Raw genomic sequence first — 17275 nt, forward strand, 5'->3', positions numbered from 1 at the left:
GACAGTTTCTTTCTTTGTAATTTTAATTCCCATAATTTACTTTAAAGCAGACATCTTACGACTAGAATCTTAAAACATTACAGTACATTATATCCAAATCAAAACAGCTTTAAGATTTGTAGAGACAGGCTACAGTTTCATGTTTTTTTATTTTTTTTATTCCTTTATTACCGTACTTTGTAGGACTAGACAATCAAATAGCAATAAACAGCAAAAGACAACACAGCTGTTAAGCCTGCAGGCCAGCCAAAGAGCACAGTCTGAAAAACGGACCACAAAACAAACAGACAGCAGCACGCCATATCCGGAGTCTGCTTCACTGGGACCAGCACGGGCATTGCACATTCAGGGAGGAGGAAATGGCACATGTTTTCCCATTATAAATGAATAGAAGTATTAAAAAAGAACAGGGCTCCCTCAATGACAATCGCATAACTAGTGGCCGGTCACAAGGCTGGTGTGAACACTGCCCCTCTCAGCAGGGGAAGTGCCCACGTCTGGGCCCAGTGGCTTCAAAAAATAAGATTAGAGTTTTGCATTTCCAATTTTGCAAACATTTTTAGTACAGTACTGTATGTATTTTGCTAAGTCAAATCCATAATTTCTAGTTTCAGCCACCAGAGGGAGCCGTTTGCCTTCCCCTTTCATAAAAGAAGTGCCTCCCTTTTGGCCCTTCCGGACTGAATGTATGAGAACACCAATGACAGAGTTACAAGGGCTTAAGATCCAAACCTACCCATCAACTTAATCCTACTTATACAGTGTTTGACTTGTTTGATTTGACTGACATTGTATCAAGTAATCAAGCAGAGATGACCACCCATTGGGGCTGAGGATTATTCCCATTTTATGCCTAATTCAAGTAATAGTACATATAATTTCCCATTTCTTGCCACATGTTACGTATGTGATGAGAATATCTTAGCAAGTGGATTCCAAGCATGTTTGGGGGCGATACCGTGGGCAGAGGTCTGGACTTTGAGCCTTTGTAAATCACATTAAAATGAATTGAACCAAAACTTTGTCAGTGTCCAGTTGTCTGTTCCCAATTTGAGCTCAACAGTGTCCTTATCGAACAGCTCATGATAGAAGCAACAGGGAAACAAAATTACAAAGTCTTTTCATCTAAAGTTCAAAAATAAAAATGATCATTTAGAAATCTGATCTATTGGCAACCAACACATTCTACACACTGCACCTACCTATACGTTGCAATGGCACAAAAACAGGAGACGCAGTGTTTAGCTCGCTCCTTCTGGAGAGATACTGCACAATCAGCTGACTGCAGTGTGTTCTCTGAAGTGTTTGGAAGCCCACCTGGGTTAAAACTCAATATATGGTAGAAAAATATACTTTTGATGACATTTCTCTAGTTAGTTTCTTCATTAGTGAACTGCACCCATTCATGTAGTGTTTACACATTGTAGTAGTTGCAGTGTAGAGACTCAGATCATAATTAGCACTACTACCACGACAACAAACAAGCGCATGACATCACCACGCGTGCACACACCATCCGCCTCCGCTCTCACGCTAGACACTTCTGGTTATTTCTTTATCTTTATTTAAAAATGTATGTTTAATAATTTGTCTTTCATTGGCATCATTAGGAATTTTGTTTTAATAATATACTCTACAGTCATGTTACAATGTAAACACCACAGTATTAATTTACTGTATTTAAAGTAAAACACAAAAGTTACAGGGCAAGAGGCTACGTAAGCATATTTTGCAAAAGAAAGAAAATTATACCACAAGAACGAAACCTTGCGACACATGGCATCAAGTTTGTTCAAATAAAAAAGCTTTAGACTTTGTTCATCTATAGGTCAGGTGACCTTGTTAAAAAGCTGGTGATGATCATTACAACTCCCCTCAAAGTGTTTGACTTTTCCTCAGACTTATCTATATTGAACTCTGCACCTTGACACAAGCTACACATGTGGCTGGGGAGGTCAGTTTCCCCGTTTTTACGTCTGCATAATGGCCTAAGATAATGCACAGTTTTTTCTAGGTTTTAGTGTTCGCTATGAATGACACAAGCCCATGTGAGACAACAAGGCCTTTTCAATGTTTGGATGCCTCAAATACACGATGGAGCTGAAAACCGCAGACTAGACTGACAGGCAAACAAGTGGGGATAAACAATTATTCTGATAGCAACTGACTGAGGGCCAGATGTATAAAAGGCAACATACAAAACATGATATGACAATAGCTCTAGTTTTTGACCATCTTGATATGGCAAAACCAATTACTTTGGCCTGGTGCTTAAAAAAAAAAAAGCAATTTTCAAATACTGGGATTTAGAAAATCCTAACTTTTTGGAGAAAGTAAAATTTTAGAACCCATATCTATGTACATAATCTACACTGAATACAAACGAGTACAAATGTTGATGAATTTAGGCATCCAGTAAAGGAAAAACACTCAAGAGGCCTCGAATTGACATTTAAAACAAATTATGATCCCTACATGCCCAAAAAAAACTCTTCGCTGACATTATTTACATACAAATTACAGTATAATACATAATTAAAAATGAGACCCATCTCTAAAGACATCCAGGCCCTCTGGGTGACCAATGAAATCTACTCTTTTAGCGACTGGGTTTTGATGGTATAATATGCATATGGTAAATAAAAGCAGAGTGACTGCTCTCCGTCTGAGGTGGCTCTCTATTGTCCCCTGTTGTACCAGTACTTGTCGTTACAGAAGGTGACAGATGGGTTGGTTTGCCACATGCACCACAATTTGTTTTAAAGCAATTCATTTTAAAGCCAGCAGCAACGTTCAAAACAATATATACATTTTGTTTTTCATCCGGCTTGTTGGAATACTACTTTGAAATTTGCGTTACTGCAGGCTCCGTCTTAGTGTGCTTTTAGACTTTTTTCATAAATAAAGACACTGCAGTTGTTGCCGTTTACAAAGCCCCAATCATTATTTTCCCCCCAGATGTTTATATACAGCAGATAAAATATGTTGTGATGTTTAAAGAGAATAGAGTAAAATTTACACAACACAAAGCCGGCACTCTAGACAGAGCCAAAAACACGTGACCAACCCTTGTCAAATCCATAGTACAACCAACCCATTCTCGTCTGCTTTTTGCCATGTCGCATTCTCAGTCACCTCGTTCTCTCGTTTGTTCTTCATCTTCGTCCTCGCGGTGATATTTCTCTTCTTGCACCCTCTCGACTATTGGCCTTTCACGGCATCTCTCAGACGAAGGGCAGGATACCGTACACGAACAAGGCCATGACGGCAGCACTGAACAGACCAGCAACCGGCACCGTCACGAACCAAGCCAGGAAAATGTTTCGGAAGAGCCTCCAGTCCACCGCCTTCTTCGAGCGGATCCAACCCACCGCCACCACGGAGCCCACCTACGAGCAGGAGCCGAGGGAACCAAATCAGCAGCAGCATGGACCAAGTATTGGACATGACAAAACAATGAAGAGACAGAGGCTACGGGCTTTCGGGTCATCATAAACCACAAGTTCTGTATGGAATTATATCTAGTATTCATTTGTATTTTATACTATTGAATACTCTGCATTATGATGACCGTGTGAAGCCTGGAACCCAGCTCTTCAGTTGTGTTTCCAAGGGCCTGTTAGTAAGAGGATGCAAATAGAGTTAAATCTACAGAGGAAAATTACTTTGTTTAGAAGTCTGACATCTGCTGCCAAGATGTCCGTCTACAAATGAGGTGCTTATTGTTTACTGCAAAAATCAGACTTCTAAAAATCCATTATACTCACCGTAAAGGCAAATTCAGTTTTAAACCATTAACCCAGTATTTATTAATAGTCGGGCGGTGTGTGGGGTGTGAGCCACATGTGACTGCTTTGAGAGGCACTTTTTGGGACACTAAATGAAAGCTGCTTCATTCATTCTACTCCTAAATATGGAAGGTCAATACAGACCAGCCATGCACGTCACTGGCCTGGACCCCACACACGACAACAGGCACGACAACAGGCACCACTTCAGTTTGACCTGAACCTTATGAGTAGTAAAAGTCAGTATGAATATATATGTCAAACAAAACTGGTGTCTGTTATTGTTCTCAAACTGATTGACGATGATCACAGCAGAAAATACTGGAAAAACAATAACAATGGTGGCATTGGTCCAACACTTTTTACTGTGAATGTCCCAAGCACCCCTCAAATTAAGTAGGTTTGTATTATTTTGCAAAGAAATTATTCTATATTATAGGGAGACAAAGATGTCCGAAAATTAAATGTCCAAATGAAAATATTTTATAAATGGCAATGGGGATGGTGTTACAAATTTTAAGTAAAATTAATATCAGCTTTGGATCTCATGCAATATTTAATCAGAAATGACAACATAAATTATCAACGTTATGAGTAATTTTGCACTCTCATTCTACCTAATCTCATCACCTACACAAAAATATGAACCTAGATGCTGAATGCCCCGTAAAAGATAAAAATTTAATTCAAAATACTGCATTCCAGATATACTGGAAAAAATTATCATTTCCAAGACCTCATGAGATCTCAAAGCTGCAACAAAGGGAGTTGTGATTGGTGTTGTTGATTGACAGCTACAGGTGAAGAGGTGTGAGGCTCTCCCTTAACATGGCTTCACTGCCAGTGACTCCAATACCTTGCAGTGGGTGGAGCTTACGGGGATGCCCACATTTGATGCAACAAGCACTGTTAGCGCACTCGTTACTTCAATGCAAAATCCGCTGTAAAGACAGATGTGTAGACACACAGAAAGATGGAGAGGAGAGGTGAAAACGTACAACACAAGTGCTGGTGCTGCTTGGTGGGGGAGGAAAATCTGCGGCCCGCTAAGCAATGCACCCACACACGCCATGCCAGTGCTTAAGCTACGATGGACGAGTTGGAAGGAATGAAACAAGAGTTATGTTTATCATGCTTCTGGTCTGGAACGGGACCTGAAAAACATGGAGGGGGCTCGCACAATGCTGCCTTGGTCTGACCACATGCTGCTAAAATCAGATTTATACAGCATTTATTTACCATCTAATGGACAAAAGGCTGTTTGAATTACTACTAGTGTGTTTCAACCTGAAGGCAGTGAAAGCCCCCTCCATCACAAACAGAGCGGTTAGACTGCTGCTGGAGGCCACACACTCATACCTTGCAGTGCGTGGTACTGACAGGGATTCCGATATTGGAAGCGAACACGACAGTGAGGGCAGAGGCCAGTTCAATAGTGAATCCACTGTGGAGGGGGAGGCAGGGGAGAGCAAAGAGACATCCTTCATTGACATGCAACAGACATTCAGTTAGGGCAACCTTTTTGCTGGAGTCACACATTTACAGTAGCTGCTCTACAGCAAACTGCGCACAAAATGAACGTAAATGTAAACAATGACCTTTATAATTCATCATATTTTCAATTTTCTAACTTAAGAGAAGTTGTCGTGACCTGCAGTGAAATCTACGTTTGCCTCGTGTATAACGTAATCATGAAAACTAATCTGAAAATGCAATACTTTGGTCAATCCAGTCCTTTAATTGGAAAGCACCAATCTGCCATTTGGAACATTGTGTAGAAAAAGTTTGGTGTAATTTTACCTTGTGTATACTGTAAAAAGAAGCTCAGTTACCTGTCTCAAGTAGCATCTGTTTTATTGGAGGAAAATTAATACATCTCAGTTATGACATCTATTACCTAAACTAAACACTCCAAACCTTAACCATGTCAATTACCAGCTGCGAAGATATACATTACTTCCCTGCCACTGCCACCCAAACAAACGTCTCTCTCCCTCTATGTCACGTGGAGAGGACAGCCCTTAGAATAGTCAAGCAGAGCAAATTTCTCTTGGATTGTGGCAAAGTCTTGGCAAGGGTCTGGTGATTGAATGAGGGAGATAAAAAAAAAAAAAAAACAGGCACACAGAGAGAGAGAAGGGGCCAGAACAGAGAAGAAATTGTAGAAGAGGAATACAAATTAGGATGGAGTGAGAATGATGGTGGGACCGATGGGAAAGGGTGAACTGCCTTACAAAAAGAGCACAAAAAATGTTGAGAGCTGGAGATAAGTAGTAAAGAAAAGTCTAACACAAAGGATAAAGACTTAAGGAAGGGGGAGAGGGCTGCATGAGAAAAGAAAAGGGAAAGGAGGATCAGTCACAGGAGTCAGTGTGGCGTCCCTCCCTATGGTGAGAGAGGCCCGAGTCCCACTGCTGCTCACAACCAGCTCCATGTCGGCAAGGCTGCTCTTGTAATCTACACTTTTTACAGGCCATACACACAAACGCAATAGAAGATTTAGACGTAAAATCCATAGCATACCATTACAAACACCAAATAACAACCACTCAGACATAGCCCTATTTGGTTCAAGGACTCTTACAAGATCGAGTAACAGCAAAGACAAATTATTTTCTGCATTTGACCCAAGGACAATGCAAAGATTAATGTCATGGTCAGAGAAGCTGCAGAATATTGCTGTGTGCACTTTTGCATGTACTTATGATCTGATGACATGAGTGTGCTTCATTTCCAAAGGCTAAATTACATAACAATCTGTTTGCAACACGTAATCTAGGTCACCATTCTGCTTCTAATGTTAATATTCCTCCAGAAACACGTTGGTATGGAGACAGTCTCACCTTGAAGGGGTGATGGGAGTCAGGTCCTTGCCCATTGTCTGGATCACACGCCGACCCCACACCCAGAGACCCGCGCAGATGCCTACACCTCCATAAAGCAGCAGCCAGATAGGGGTGGCTGCATCCTGCATGACTCCACCCTGATCATAGATCATCCACAGTGCCACCAGTGGCCCAATGGCATTACTGCAAAGACAGTGACATTTTCAATATTGTAGTGATAATAATCTTTGTAACTAGCAAAACTACAGTTAGCTACAAGTATACAGCACCAACTAGTTGGCAAAATTACCAATTTATAAAAATAACATAACCCTAAGCCTAACCCTGTTGTAGTTTGTGCATTTTACAGTACTCTACATGTCATTTTAAACATTACCTGACATCATTGCCTCCGTGTGCAAAGGAGCCAAAACAAGCGGTAAGAATTTGCAGGAAGTGGAACAGTTGGAACACCTCAGATTTGTCTTTGTCTTCCTCGTCGGCCAGGTCGTCCACAGGCTCAGGCGCTGGCCCCCCTTCTTCAGGCAGCCCCTCCAGCTCTGTGGCCAGTTTCATCTCCACTCCACCCTCATCTGCCTCAATCTCTGCCTCTGCTACAGCATTGCAGTACGATGAGTAACTATCATAACGAATGCGCTTTTTTGTGTAAGACACACTATTACTCCTGCCTCCTCCTTCTCCAACGAGCTTTTCACTGTCATCACGTGACTCTGTGCGTTTGAGTGGCTGGACAGGCATGCCACATATGGCTGCTGTGTAACAGGTGTAGCTGTTATTGCGGCGCAGCATGCGGTAATTGTTGTCAGGTTGGCCGGCATTGGAGGCTGTGCGCTCGTTGTCATCCATGCGCCCCAGGTGGATCTTGTGAAGCAGGTCTTTATACAGGCCAGAGTCCTTGTGCACGGTGTGGTACACCTGGCCATCACTGCGCATGTGGCCATCAAAGCTGAAGCTGCCATTAGAGATAGGCGATTTCAGGCAGCCATTTGTCATGGAATGGGTTCGTCCTATAGCACAAAAAGAAGGGTAGGTGCAAATACGAAACATTTATTTTGAATGATATGAAGAAACATACCATAGGCCCTGCCATTTGGCATGACACTGCTTCCATTAGTCTGGTTAGTGAGCTCTCCAGTAGACTCCCGTGTGCTCCGCTCAGTGCTCCCTGTCAGAGGCAGCACAGCCTCATCTGTCCCTTTGGGCCCCGGCAGCTCTTTGAACACTGGGCTCTCCTCTTCCTCCTCTGGGATCTTGTCCAGACTTTCAGACGAAATCCTGGACAGAGTCTGCTCTTTCTTTAAACGACCTAAAAGACAGAACATACAACAATAGTAAGTAATTCAAAACTAAGAAATTGTGTTTAGAGACCTGCATCTAAGTAAGCTTGAGTGCATAATGCACTGTATACAAAATATCCAAGGTGAAGTTGCAATTATAAACTTAACATATATAGAAACAGAATAGAGCACTTTTGAAAGCTTAACATACAGACAGAAACATACTTGCTATTTTCTTTCTCATCCAGGGACAAACAACCAGCCAAACCAACGCTGCACACACCAGCGAGCCAGCCAACGTGATGAGAAAGATGGCCCAAACGGGAAGGCTCTCTAGTCCAAGCACTGAAACAAATTGAAAAGGGTGCAAAACATGTTTGTTTTAGTTTTGTTTGTTGTGTTTTTTTTTTTTAATAAAAAATACTTACAAGGAGCACCAGTGTACAGGATGGAAAATGTGTTTATGCCAATAGTGGTGGCGTAAAAGATGGGCAGTGCTCGCAGGCCATTGGGAGTAGGATCATCCTGTAAGCAATTATTATTAGTATTATTACCCTTACATTTAAGTTGAACATGATCATACTCAAAACAGTATAACATACATATAAATAAAGTAAACAGATGTTTACAGAAACAGGCTAAAAGCGTGGACTATGCTGTAACTAAATGCAGTGAGAAATCTTCCTATGAGTCATAAGACATAATCCTGCAGTAGTGACCTTACAATGATCTACAGCACTCGCGCTTCCTCATCTCCCAGACATTATTTTACACAACTGCAGGATTTAAGCTGTGGTCAAATCAAATGCAATTTATCTGTGCTAAAAATTATCTGCACACAGGGACGGACACACAGCGCTAAATTTGTATTACTTTTTTTTTAATATGCCATAAATAATTATGTGAGCAATGTACCTTCAAAATACAGAGCTCACCTTGTTGAGGATAAAGTGTCTGATCAGCAGGAACAGGAGTCCAGACATGAGTCCAGAAAGCAAAGGGGAGATGAACCAGGATGAAACTATGGTAAGAAAAAATGTGGTTATCACAAGAATTTCCCCAAATACATTATTTTGTACTGTTCTGTATCAATATTCAACATTTAATTCTAATGTTTGGTATTTGCCATTTTCAAACCGAGTGTTTACAAATGCATTGGGTTCTGTTCTGTATCTGCAATAGAGATTGTTGTCTGCCTCTAAATACCCCTGCTTGCTGTGTAAAGAAGTACAAATGATACAAAATACAATTAAACTGTGACATTCCCATATAGCTCTGTGTCATGATACATTTGTATTTTAACAGATTAAAGGGTAATTATGTTCTGATAATGAGGTGTAGTGTGCAGTTTACCAATCTTAACCAGTTGCATCCACTGAACACCCCTGGTGCCAATGGCCACCATCGAAAAGCCAATTGTGGCCCCAACAATGCAGTGAGTACCAGAGATGGGCAGTTTGAGAAAGGATGCAATGAGCTGCCATACAGCGGAGCCTAGAAAAGCAAATATTTTTGGTCAGGGATTCAACCGTTCATAGTGTTAAACATTTGTATCCAGAATTCTCATCTTTACTGCACATCATTCAGTGGTTTGGATTAGAATTTACATTTGTTTATTGGCATTCAACTCGTCAAAAATCTTCATCAATGCTCTCTTGGATCAATCCCTCACTTACACTCCAGTCAAACACTACTTGAGTTTATTAATGTTCCAAAATTATGAAAAATAAAGTGAAGGAAACTTACCAACCATGGCGCTCACCTCCCCTGCCATGAGCACAGGCACAGTTTCATTGTACAGATTCACATCGATGATGCCTTTCCGTATAGTCTCCCCCACTTTGGCCCCCAGAAGCATGGAGCCCAGGGTCTCAAAGATGGACGCCAGGATACAGGCCTGCTTCAAAGTGACCACTCCTGAACCCACGGCTGTGCCAAATGAGTTGGCCACGTCATTGGCACCGACTGAGAAGGCCAGGACAAAGGCAATAACGAAGCCAAGAATGACCATCCACAGATATGACTCCAGATCCATTTTGAGATGATTTATCCGAACACGAAAGTATCAAGAAAACAACAGCTCCAAAAAGAAATTGATAAATCAAAAAAAAAGTGCTCCGTGTGTATTTGGAGGAATTGGTAAGATGGCTCCTTTATTTGTCCCCTAGTTGTCAAGAGTTCGAGGGGAGAAGCACAACTGCTAACTAAACAATTGGATGACAGTCCAAAGATGGCAGACTAGTGATGGTTGGTGCAAGGAGCATTCCATATTTCAGAGTGAGACAGCCGATCCGTACGATCCTTTACCTGCAACATAAAAAGAAAGACATTAGCTGTGTTTGAGGCTTAGGCAGGGGCAGGTGAAAGGGAGAAAACAGACGACCGTGGAACCAGGAAATCTCTACCTGTACTTCAAAAGACATCAGATAAGTATTCACAGGATTGTCCACGGTCAGACTAAAATAAGCCCATGGTACAAAGACTGTGAGGATCTTTAACACTCCACCCTCCTCACTACAGAACTGCACCTTACATTGAGTCAAAACACCCCAGGCAATGACAAAATGGTTAGCACTCATGCCAATAGGCTAATCCTCCAGCAAGGTACTCCGAGGCATTGCTTTCAACAGATTACGCCATGAAATTACAAATCAAATTCAAGCAGAGGACAAATTTGCAATACCTGTAAAAGTATCTTATACACTTTTTCTTATTTGACATTTAAACCAGGTGTAAAAACTCATTGACCTGTCCAAGAGGAAGCAGCCCACAGGGATAAAGATTTGAGATTAATTTACAATTACATTCCAGTCAAAACATTTACATACGACTATTCTCCGTTTAGCGAGACCATCTCTCAAACGTACAGCACATTCTGCAGCCGATTCCAGCCCAAAGGCTTTCTTCCCATCTCACTCTGGACTCTGGGCACTGACAAAAGGAAGGATCAAAGGCTATAGCTGGCATTCTGTTTATGAGGAATGTGTGTGCCTGTGAGTACATGTTACTGTAAACATGATAATACATTAAACCTTTTAGTTGCAATATCTGCTAAAATTACAATTCGATATTTTTATTTTTTTAACTATTCAGCCATACTTTTGATTTAATTCCAAAGTCTTTTGTTTGTGAATATTGGAGCATTCCTTTTTCTTTGTTCTGGAAGATGTTGAATCAGAGCCCAGAAGTGCTCGGGGTCCCAGCAGTGTCTGTGTGTTCTTTAGGACAGTGGGGTCAGAGCCTTTGGTCGATCCATGGCGTTCCCGCCAATAACTGTTGAGGTCACAAACTGGTCTCATCCGCCTCCACTGAACCACAAACTCCCAGAATGCTGGTCTCTGTAATTGCCGTCAGACTTAACTCAAAAGAGCACACATTTTAAACAGCCAATATAATAACAGACAGTAAAAGCCTTGAACGCGCTCTTAAGAGGCCTTCATCTACTTGTCTACGTGTGGTCAGGGGTCACAGTTTTGCAGTAAAACCGAGGGTAATCTCTGTGAAAAGCAATCAATAATGCAAAGTTATGTCTATCAATATGGCTGCCCAAGGGAGGTTAAATGATGTTAATAATTGATAAAGTAAAACATTACAGAACATAGCTCAGACAAGTTTATTTGTAGAAGTGCTTCACACAACAGGAAAACATGCATTAAAATACAGAAATCACAAAACAGTCTTAAAGAGAAGACTGCCAGAGGAACCCTTTCAGCCAGTTCTTGCTGGGAGTGGAACAGGCACAACAATGACCCGAGGACCCAGATGCTCCTTAACTGACCGGAGAAACGGTCTCTACTCCATATGGATGGTTTTTCATCTGCCTGGAAGAACTGGTTCTCCTCCAGAGTGGCTCCAGCTCCACTGTCTATCTCACGCCAGCCTGTCTGAGGGAGTCAGATTACTTCACTGTGGAACTCCTCCAGGTTTCTACTCTTTCAAAAGGAGGTTTTGTAGTTTTTCCTGGCCGAAAAGGAGGGTCTAAGGACAGGGGACCCTGGGACATTTTGTCTAAGGACACTGGATGCCATGAACATTGTTTAATCTGTTTCTCACTGTTGCCCTCCGAGGCAACTGCTTTTGGGTGTTACAAAAATGTATTGAATTTAATTGAATTTGCACAGCTAAAAAAAAAGAAACAGTTTTAGGTTAGATTTGAACATTGTCAGAGTAGAGGCCTGTCAAACATCTATAGGAAGACTGTTCCTGAACATACATTCCATCTATGTCACATCAAATACTGGAAATAAAAGACTACAAACTTAGAGACTAAAAGATGAAACAGCAAAATCATATTTTAGTATGTTACCTTAATAGGTTGCATTCTTGCCTATCAAAAGGATTCCCAGCTCATGATTGAGGTCAAGAATTTCAAATACACATACTTCATTCAAAATTCCACATATCAGAACTGTCCACAGTAGTTCAATATTTATTCAGCAAGTTCTTTCAGACATTTTTTTTTAAAATTCCAGTGTGAGGTGCTGCCTGCTTGAAGTTTACAGTAAATGTTTAATCTAGGAACAACTGGCCAACACAATGGCCCAAAGAGTGGAATTCCACAGGGCAAAAGGAAACATCAGTAACTCCGGAGCAGCTATTAAAGCGTGCAGCAAATCCAGTGATCATAGCTTTGCATGACTGTCACCACACTGACACTGATCGGTTTTAATAAAGGTAGACTACCTTCTAAACAGGGAAACATGACAGCTGCAGCCGACTCTTCCCAGTGTAACACATGAACACCATCTCACGTGCCAACACGCACCGTTGTCCACAGAAAGGCAGTTTTTTATAGTGCTATTCAACTACTAAAAGGAGCAAGTTGCAATAAATTAAAACTATGTTCTGAACAGGAAAGAACATAAGAATTGAAAAAAACAAAACACATTCTTACATTAAAAAAAGGCTTCAGTAAATACAAAGATTAGACATGGGACAAGACAATACCCACGAGAAGAGACACCGGTCTGTGAGCACTATTTTTACATTATTTACAATAAATAAATAAATAGTGCGGTTCAGTTCAAAATTTTTAAATCATTTTCATTGTAGCACTCCTTTTGGGACTAACGCTTCTCAAGAGGTAATTTTCCACATGTGTGCACAATTTTATCTAAAGATCTTGTCCCATGTTGTGACTGGACTGGATCTCTTCTTAAGTATCAGCAACTGAATCCTGCCATGGGGGGCAAGACAGCAAAAGGACAAAACACCATTATTTCAGATGGAATATGCTGATGTGGTGGAGTAAAAACATCCACATACAGATGGAAAAGCAGACAGTGCACCAAGAAAAAATAATCTGCAAATGCACTTTTTATTACGAACAATTTAAAGCATTGAAACAACCAGGAAAGTGCCATTTTGAAGCCACAATAACAATTCTAATGTAATTTAGTCCGTGTCGCATCCAAACAATGTTGAGCAGAATGCAAATTGCTCAGACAATAACAATAATTGCTTGTTGCAGCCAGTGAAAAAGTATGCACTCGCTCAGAAAATAACTAGCTGCTGTTCCTGCCATCAGGCAAGAATTTGAGGGCAAAAAGTGTATGTCAAGCAAGGAAAGACATTTTAAACATAATTATGTTACGTTACTATGTTCGATTTTCAGTGTCTTTCCTTTAATAAAGTGGTCTATAATAATCCCAGAGTGCTGTGCCACTGTGTAAGGTGTTCTAGGAACATGATGAGGGCATGGAAACAACACAGAAGCACCGGGCTGTATTAAGCATTTGTATAAATACTGGTCCAAATCCAATATCTGATATTTGTCTTGCCATCAACATCAGCCGCAGAGTGATAAGCTGCTGAAATTTACAAGAGCAATGATATTGTAAATGATAAAAACATATTTTTATTGTTTGGCCAAAGTGTGAGAGCACTGGGAAAAATGCCCATTTTCAGTTACCAGCCAATCAGACATGGCCAGGCCACATGGGGGGCATTTATCTGGAATGTAAAAACATTTGTTGCATGATTGTGAAATCATTTCATCATCCACATTTTAGGCTTTGCCAATTCTTCTTTGACAATTTCATTTTTTAATTATGGGTCGTTTAAAAAGACTGAAGCACTGAGGGCAAACAGAGAATGACACATGGACACACAGCGCAATAAAAAGATTCCAGTAGAATATTGGCTAATATCTGGGTAAACAGATAACCGCCAACATTCCTAATGTTTATGATTAAAAAGGAAGTCATGGGAACAATAGTCATTATAATCAACAAGGGAAGGTTCAGATGAACCAGAAAACGTTGTTTGAATCAAGGTATATTCTGCACTCAATCAAAATTATACAGTATATAACAGATCGTTTATCAACATGTTGCACTGCTTTTAGGCCAGACCTTGAACATATTTCTAACACTGATCTCAAAGTGATCCTAATTGCACATGATACTATGATTTTAAATGACTCATCACCAACACATTAACAAAAAAGAACTGTCCCATTTTTCATAAACCACATGTACATGTATGTAATTTTCCTTTTTTTTATTGTTTATTCTCTGCTGTTGTTTCTTAACCACTTGACCACTGGACACACATTTATATCCTTTTCCAATAGAATAACATCTTGTTTAGAGTGATTAGTACAAATCCAGTGGCTACTTATCATGCATGACGGCTTTTCTAATTTGGTGCTGTGCCTGAGATGCCACTGCAGAACACTGTCACAAGTGCCGACATCACTGCCCCTCTGGATATGAGCACACATGCCAGGAGGACACAAACTAGGACATACATGTCTCGTCAGATGATGACTCACAACAGCATCCTGCCAGTGCTAATTGTTATACCTCGAGTATACACAACTGCAGAGAGCTTCCAAGGACACAGATTACTAAGCGAAAAGGTCCAACTTAAAAGCCAGAAAAAGGAACAGTTAGATTGCCAATGTACTCACCCATTAGAAGACAAGAAAACAGTAAGGATAAATGAATGTCATTCATAGAATGGCAACACATAGTAATGGTGGGATGGCAGTGCAACAAACGTGACAGACGTGAAGCAACAAGAAACGAGTCGAAATATGAGAGGTTTGCAGATAAATCAGCTACAGTGGTGCTGGTCTATGGGAAAGAACAGGCTGCGCACTTTAGCAGCAGAACCTCCAATCCAGTCTACACTGGCCCCTTAAGGCAAATCATCCACATCTGCAACCAACGATAGATGTCAGGGAGGACGAGGTGAGCTGCCGATAGGCTCTTATTGTTAAGAGGGTGGGAATCTGAGAGGAAAGGAGCCAATGAGATTGCAGGCACGATTCTGGAGGGGAAGAGAAGGACAAGGGCTCAACCGGTGCATTTTAAAACACGTTTGGATGAAAGTGTTACAAAACATATCAAGGACATTTAGCAGGCATCATCATCATCCCACTCAGAAACATTACAAAGCATTTTGACTATGAAGATGTTCTCAAGCCACATATCTTCATCTTGGTCAAATTTTGTAATAACATATTCACAGACATTTCACTAAACAACTAATCGATCAATCAAAAGAAATAATCAAATGAAACTATTACCAAAATCGTTATTTACAGCGCTAGTTCATTCATCACTTATAATCACATTATGTATTATATACAGTATAACGTGATGGATGAATAGATGCTTTAAAGTAGGTTTATAAAACATAAATTATCTGCCACTACCCAAAATCATATTCAATTCAAATTTATTTTTTTAAAGCCCAAAATCACAACAGCAGTTGCCCCAGAGGGCGACGGTGAAAAACAGATTAAATAATGTTCATAGGGACTTGGGACCCAGGGTCCCCTGTTCTTAGACCCTCCTCCTTGGCCAGGAAAAGAGGGTCTAAGGCCAGGGGAGCTTGGGACATTTGACATCATATCTATGGCAGAATACGTTGATCATGACCACAGTAACAATTCCCTAGTGACAAGAGAACAAGTCACTTGGGAATATGTCATTTATTTGCACACACTGCATGCACATCGCACGGGCAACATTATACACCAGCAACTTATAACTGAAATCATAATTATTCAAGGCCTGTACAATATACTGTGATTTAAATCTCCCGTATTTGTAGTTCAGAACTCTGCTAACATTTTATGAAATGCATAATTATCAAATATCAAATATCAATGCTGGAGTTGTTAACAAAGTGCACTCTGAACATTACTTTTAAAAACTTATATCACAAAGCTAAGTGCAATACTTTCCCCGCCAAATTATGCAACTCTAATTCATTCCATTTACTCCTCATCCCCTTTACCTAAAAGGATTAATACTCACATGCATGAAGTACGCTAAGGTCATGTCTGATTCCACTCTTCCAGATCTATATTTTCAGTCCTTAAAGTCTTCAATAGAAAGTTAGAAAATGACTTTGAGAAGTTAAGTGCCGGCTCGGTCAAGGGTCTGCACTGGGGCAGGAGTTCCTGTAGCTTTCTCCTTAAATGTCTCTCATTCATTCCGTCTGCTTTTGTCCCCTCACTGGCCCTGGCTGTTCAAAAGCCTGTTTGCGTCAGCAGCACCTGCTGCCTCTGACTCAGCAGGAGGCACAGTCTCCTACAGGCAGACATAGACACAGGCCCGAGGGCAGCAGGCAGCCCACTCAAGAATGACAACAACGAGCACTTCTTCTCAACACAATCTACAATGGTCTACTCTCGCACACTTTCCATTAACCTCCAATAGGTTTACTCCAGGGCACATGTCTAAGGTCAAGTTGTAGGAGCCATCTTTTAGGGCTTTCACGTGTGTGTGTGTGTGTGTGTGTGTGTGTGCATGCGCGTGTGTGTGCATGCATGTGTGTGTGCGCGTGTGTGTGCGTGCGTGTGCATGCACGTGTGTGTGTGCATGCACGTGTGTGCATGCACGTGTGTGTGCGCGTGTGTGCATGCGCGCGTGTGTGTGTGCGTGCGTGTGCATGCACGTGTGTGTGTGTGCGCGTGTGTGCGTGTGTGTATGCGCGTGTGTGTGTGCGTGTGTGTGCATGCACGTGTGTGTGTGTGCGTGTGTGCGTGCGTGCGTATGCACGTGTGTGTGCGCGCGTGAGCATGCACGTGTGTGCGTGCGTGCGCATGCACGTGTGTGTGTGTGCGTGTGTGCATGCGCGTGTGTGCGTGTGTGTGCATGCGTGTGTTGGACCTGGGTCAGTTCACTCAAGGCATGAGTCCTGCTTTAGGCCAAAAAGACGGGTTGACCTCAGAGTGAACAAATGACCAAAAATAAAAACACAATAATCAGGGGGATAAAAGAACATGTTTAGGCTACTCCATTGTTTGTGGTGCATTAGGGTTTTTCAGGCAAGTGTAACATGAAAAAAGATATTTAAATGTATCCTTAGGTAAATGAGCCTAGTACACGCCAGGTGACACTTAGAA

The 17275-nt window shown here is 41.3% G+C and overlaps 2 protein-coding genes across 5 annotated transcripts in view; both read right to left on the reverse strand.

The window, feature by feature from the left end:
- lipg (lipase, endothelial) overlaps positions 1 to 17275 on the reverse strand; it is a 74517-nt gene that overhangs the window by 12255 nt on the left and 44987 nt on the right. The gene's annotated exons all lie outside the window — the stretch shown is intronic.
- On the reverse strand, positions 6 to 16347 carry slc20a2 (solute carrier family 20 member 2). Of its 4 annotated transcripts, XM_072433360.1 has the most exons (11): positions 16182 to 16347; positions 9658 to 10218; positions 9265 to 9405; positions 8847 to 8932; positions 8340 to 8436; positions 8137 to 8256; positions 7710 to 7940; positions 7011 to 7641; positions 6632 to 6817; positions 5148 to 5232; positions 6 to 3389 (listed from the first exon to the last, which is right to left on the reverse strand). In XM_072433360.1, exons 2-11 carry the CDS (start codon positions 9944 to 9946, stop codon positions 3225 to 3227), a joined length of 2031 nt encoding a protein of 676 aa, XP_072289461.1. In that variant the 5' UTR covers positions 9947 to 10218; positions 16182 to 16347; the 3' UTR covers positions 6 to 3224. The 4 variants fall into 4 exon arrangements, with proteins under 4 accessions (XP_072289461.1, XP_072289462.1, XP_072289460.1 ...); XM_072433361.1 differs by lacking the exons at positions 5148 to 5232; positions 16182 to 16347 and adding an exon at positions 4645 to 4729 and having other exon boundaries at positions 9658 to 10231; XM_072433359.1 differs by lacking the exon at positions 16182 to 16347 and having other exon boundaries at positions 9658 to 10231.

Source organism: Eucyclogobius newberryi, unplaced genomic scaffold (assembly GCF_026437365.1).
Source record: "Eucyclogobius newberryi isolate DKJ021-1_F unplaced genomic scaffold, fEucNew1.0.hap1 SCAF_6, whole genome shotgun sequence".
Lineage (NCBI taxonomy): Eukaryota > Metazoa > Chordata > Actinopteri > Gobiiformes > Gobiidae > Eucyclogobius > Eucyclogobius newberryi.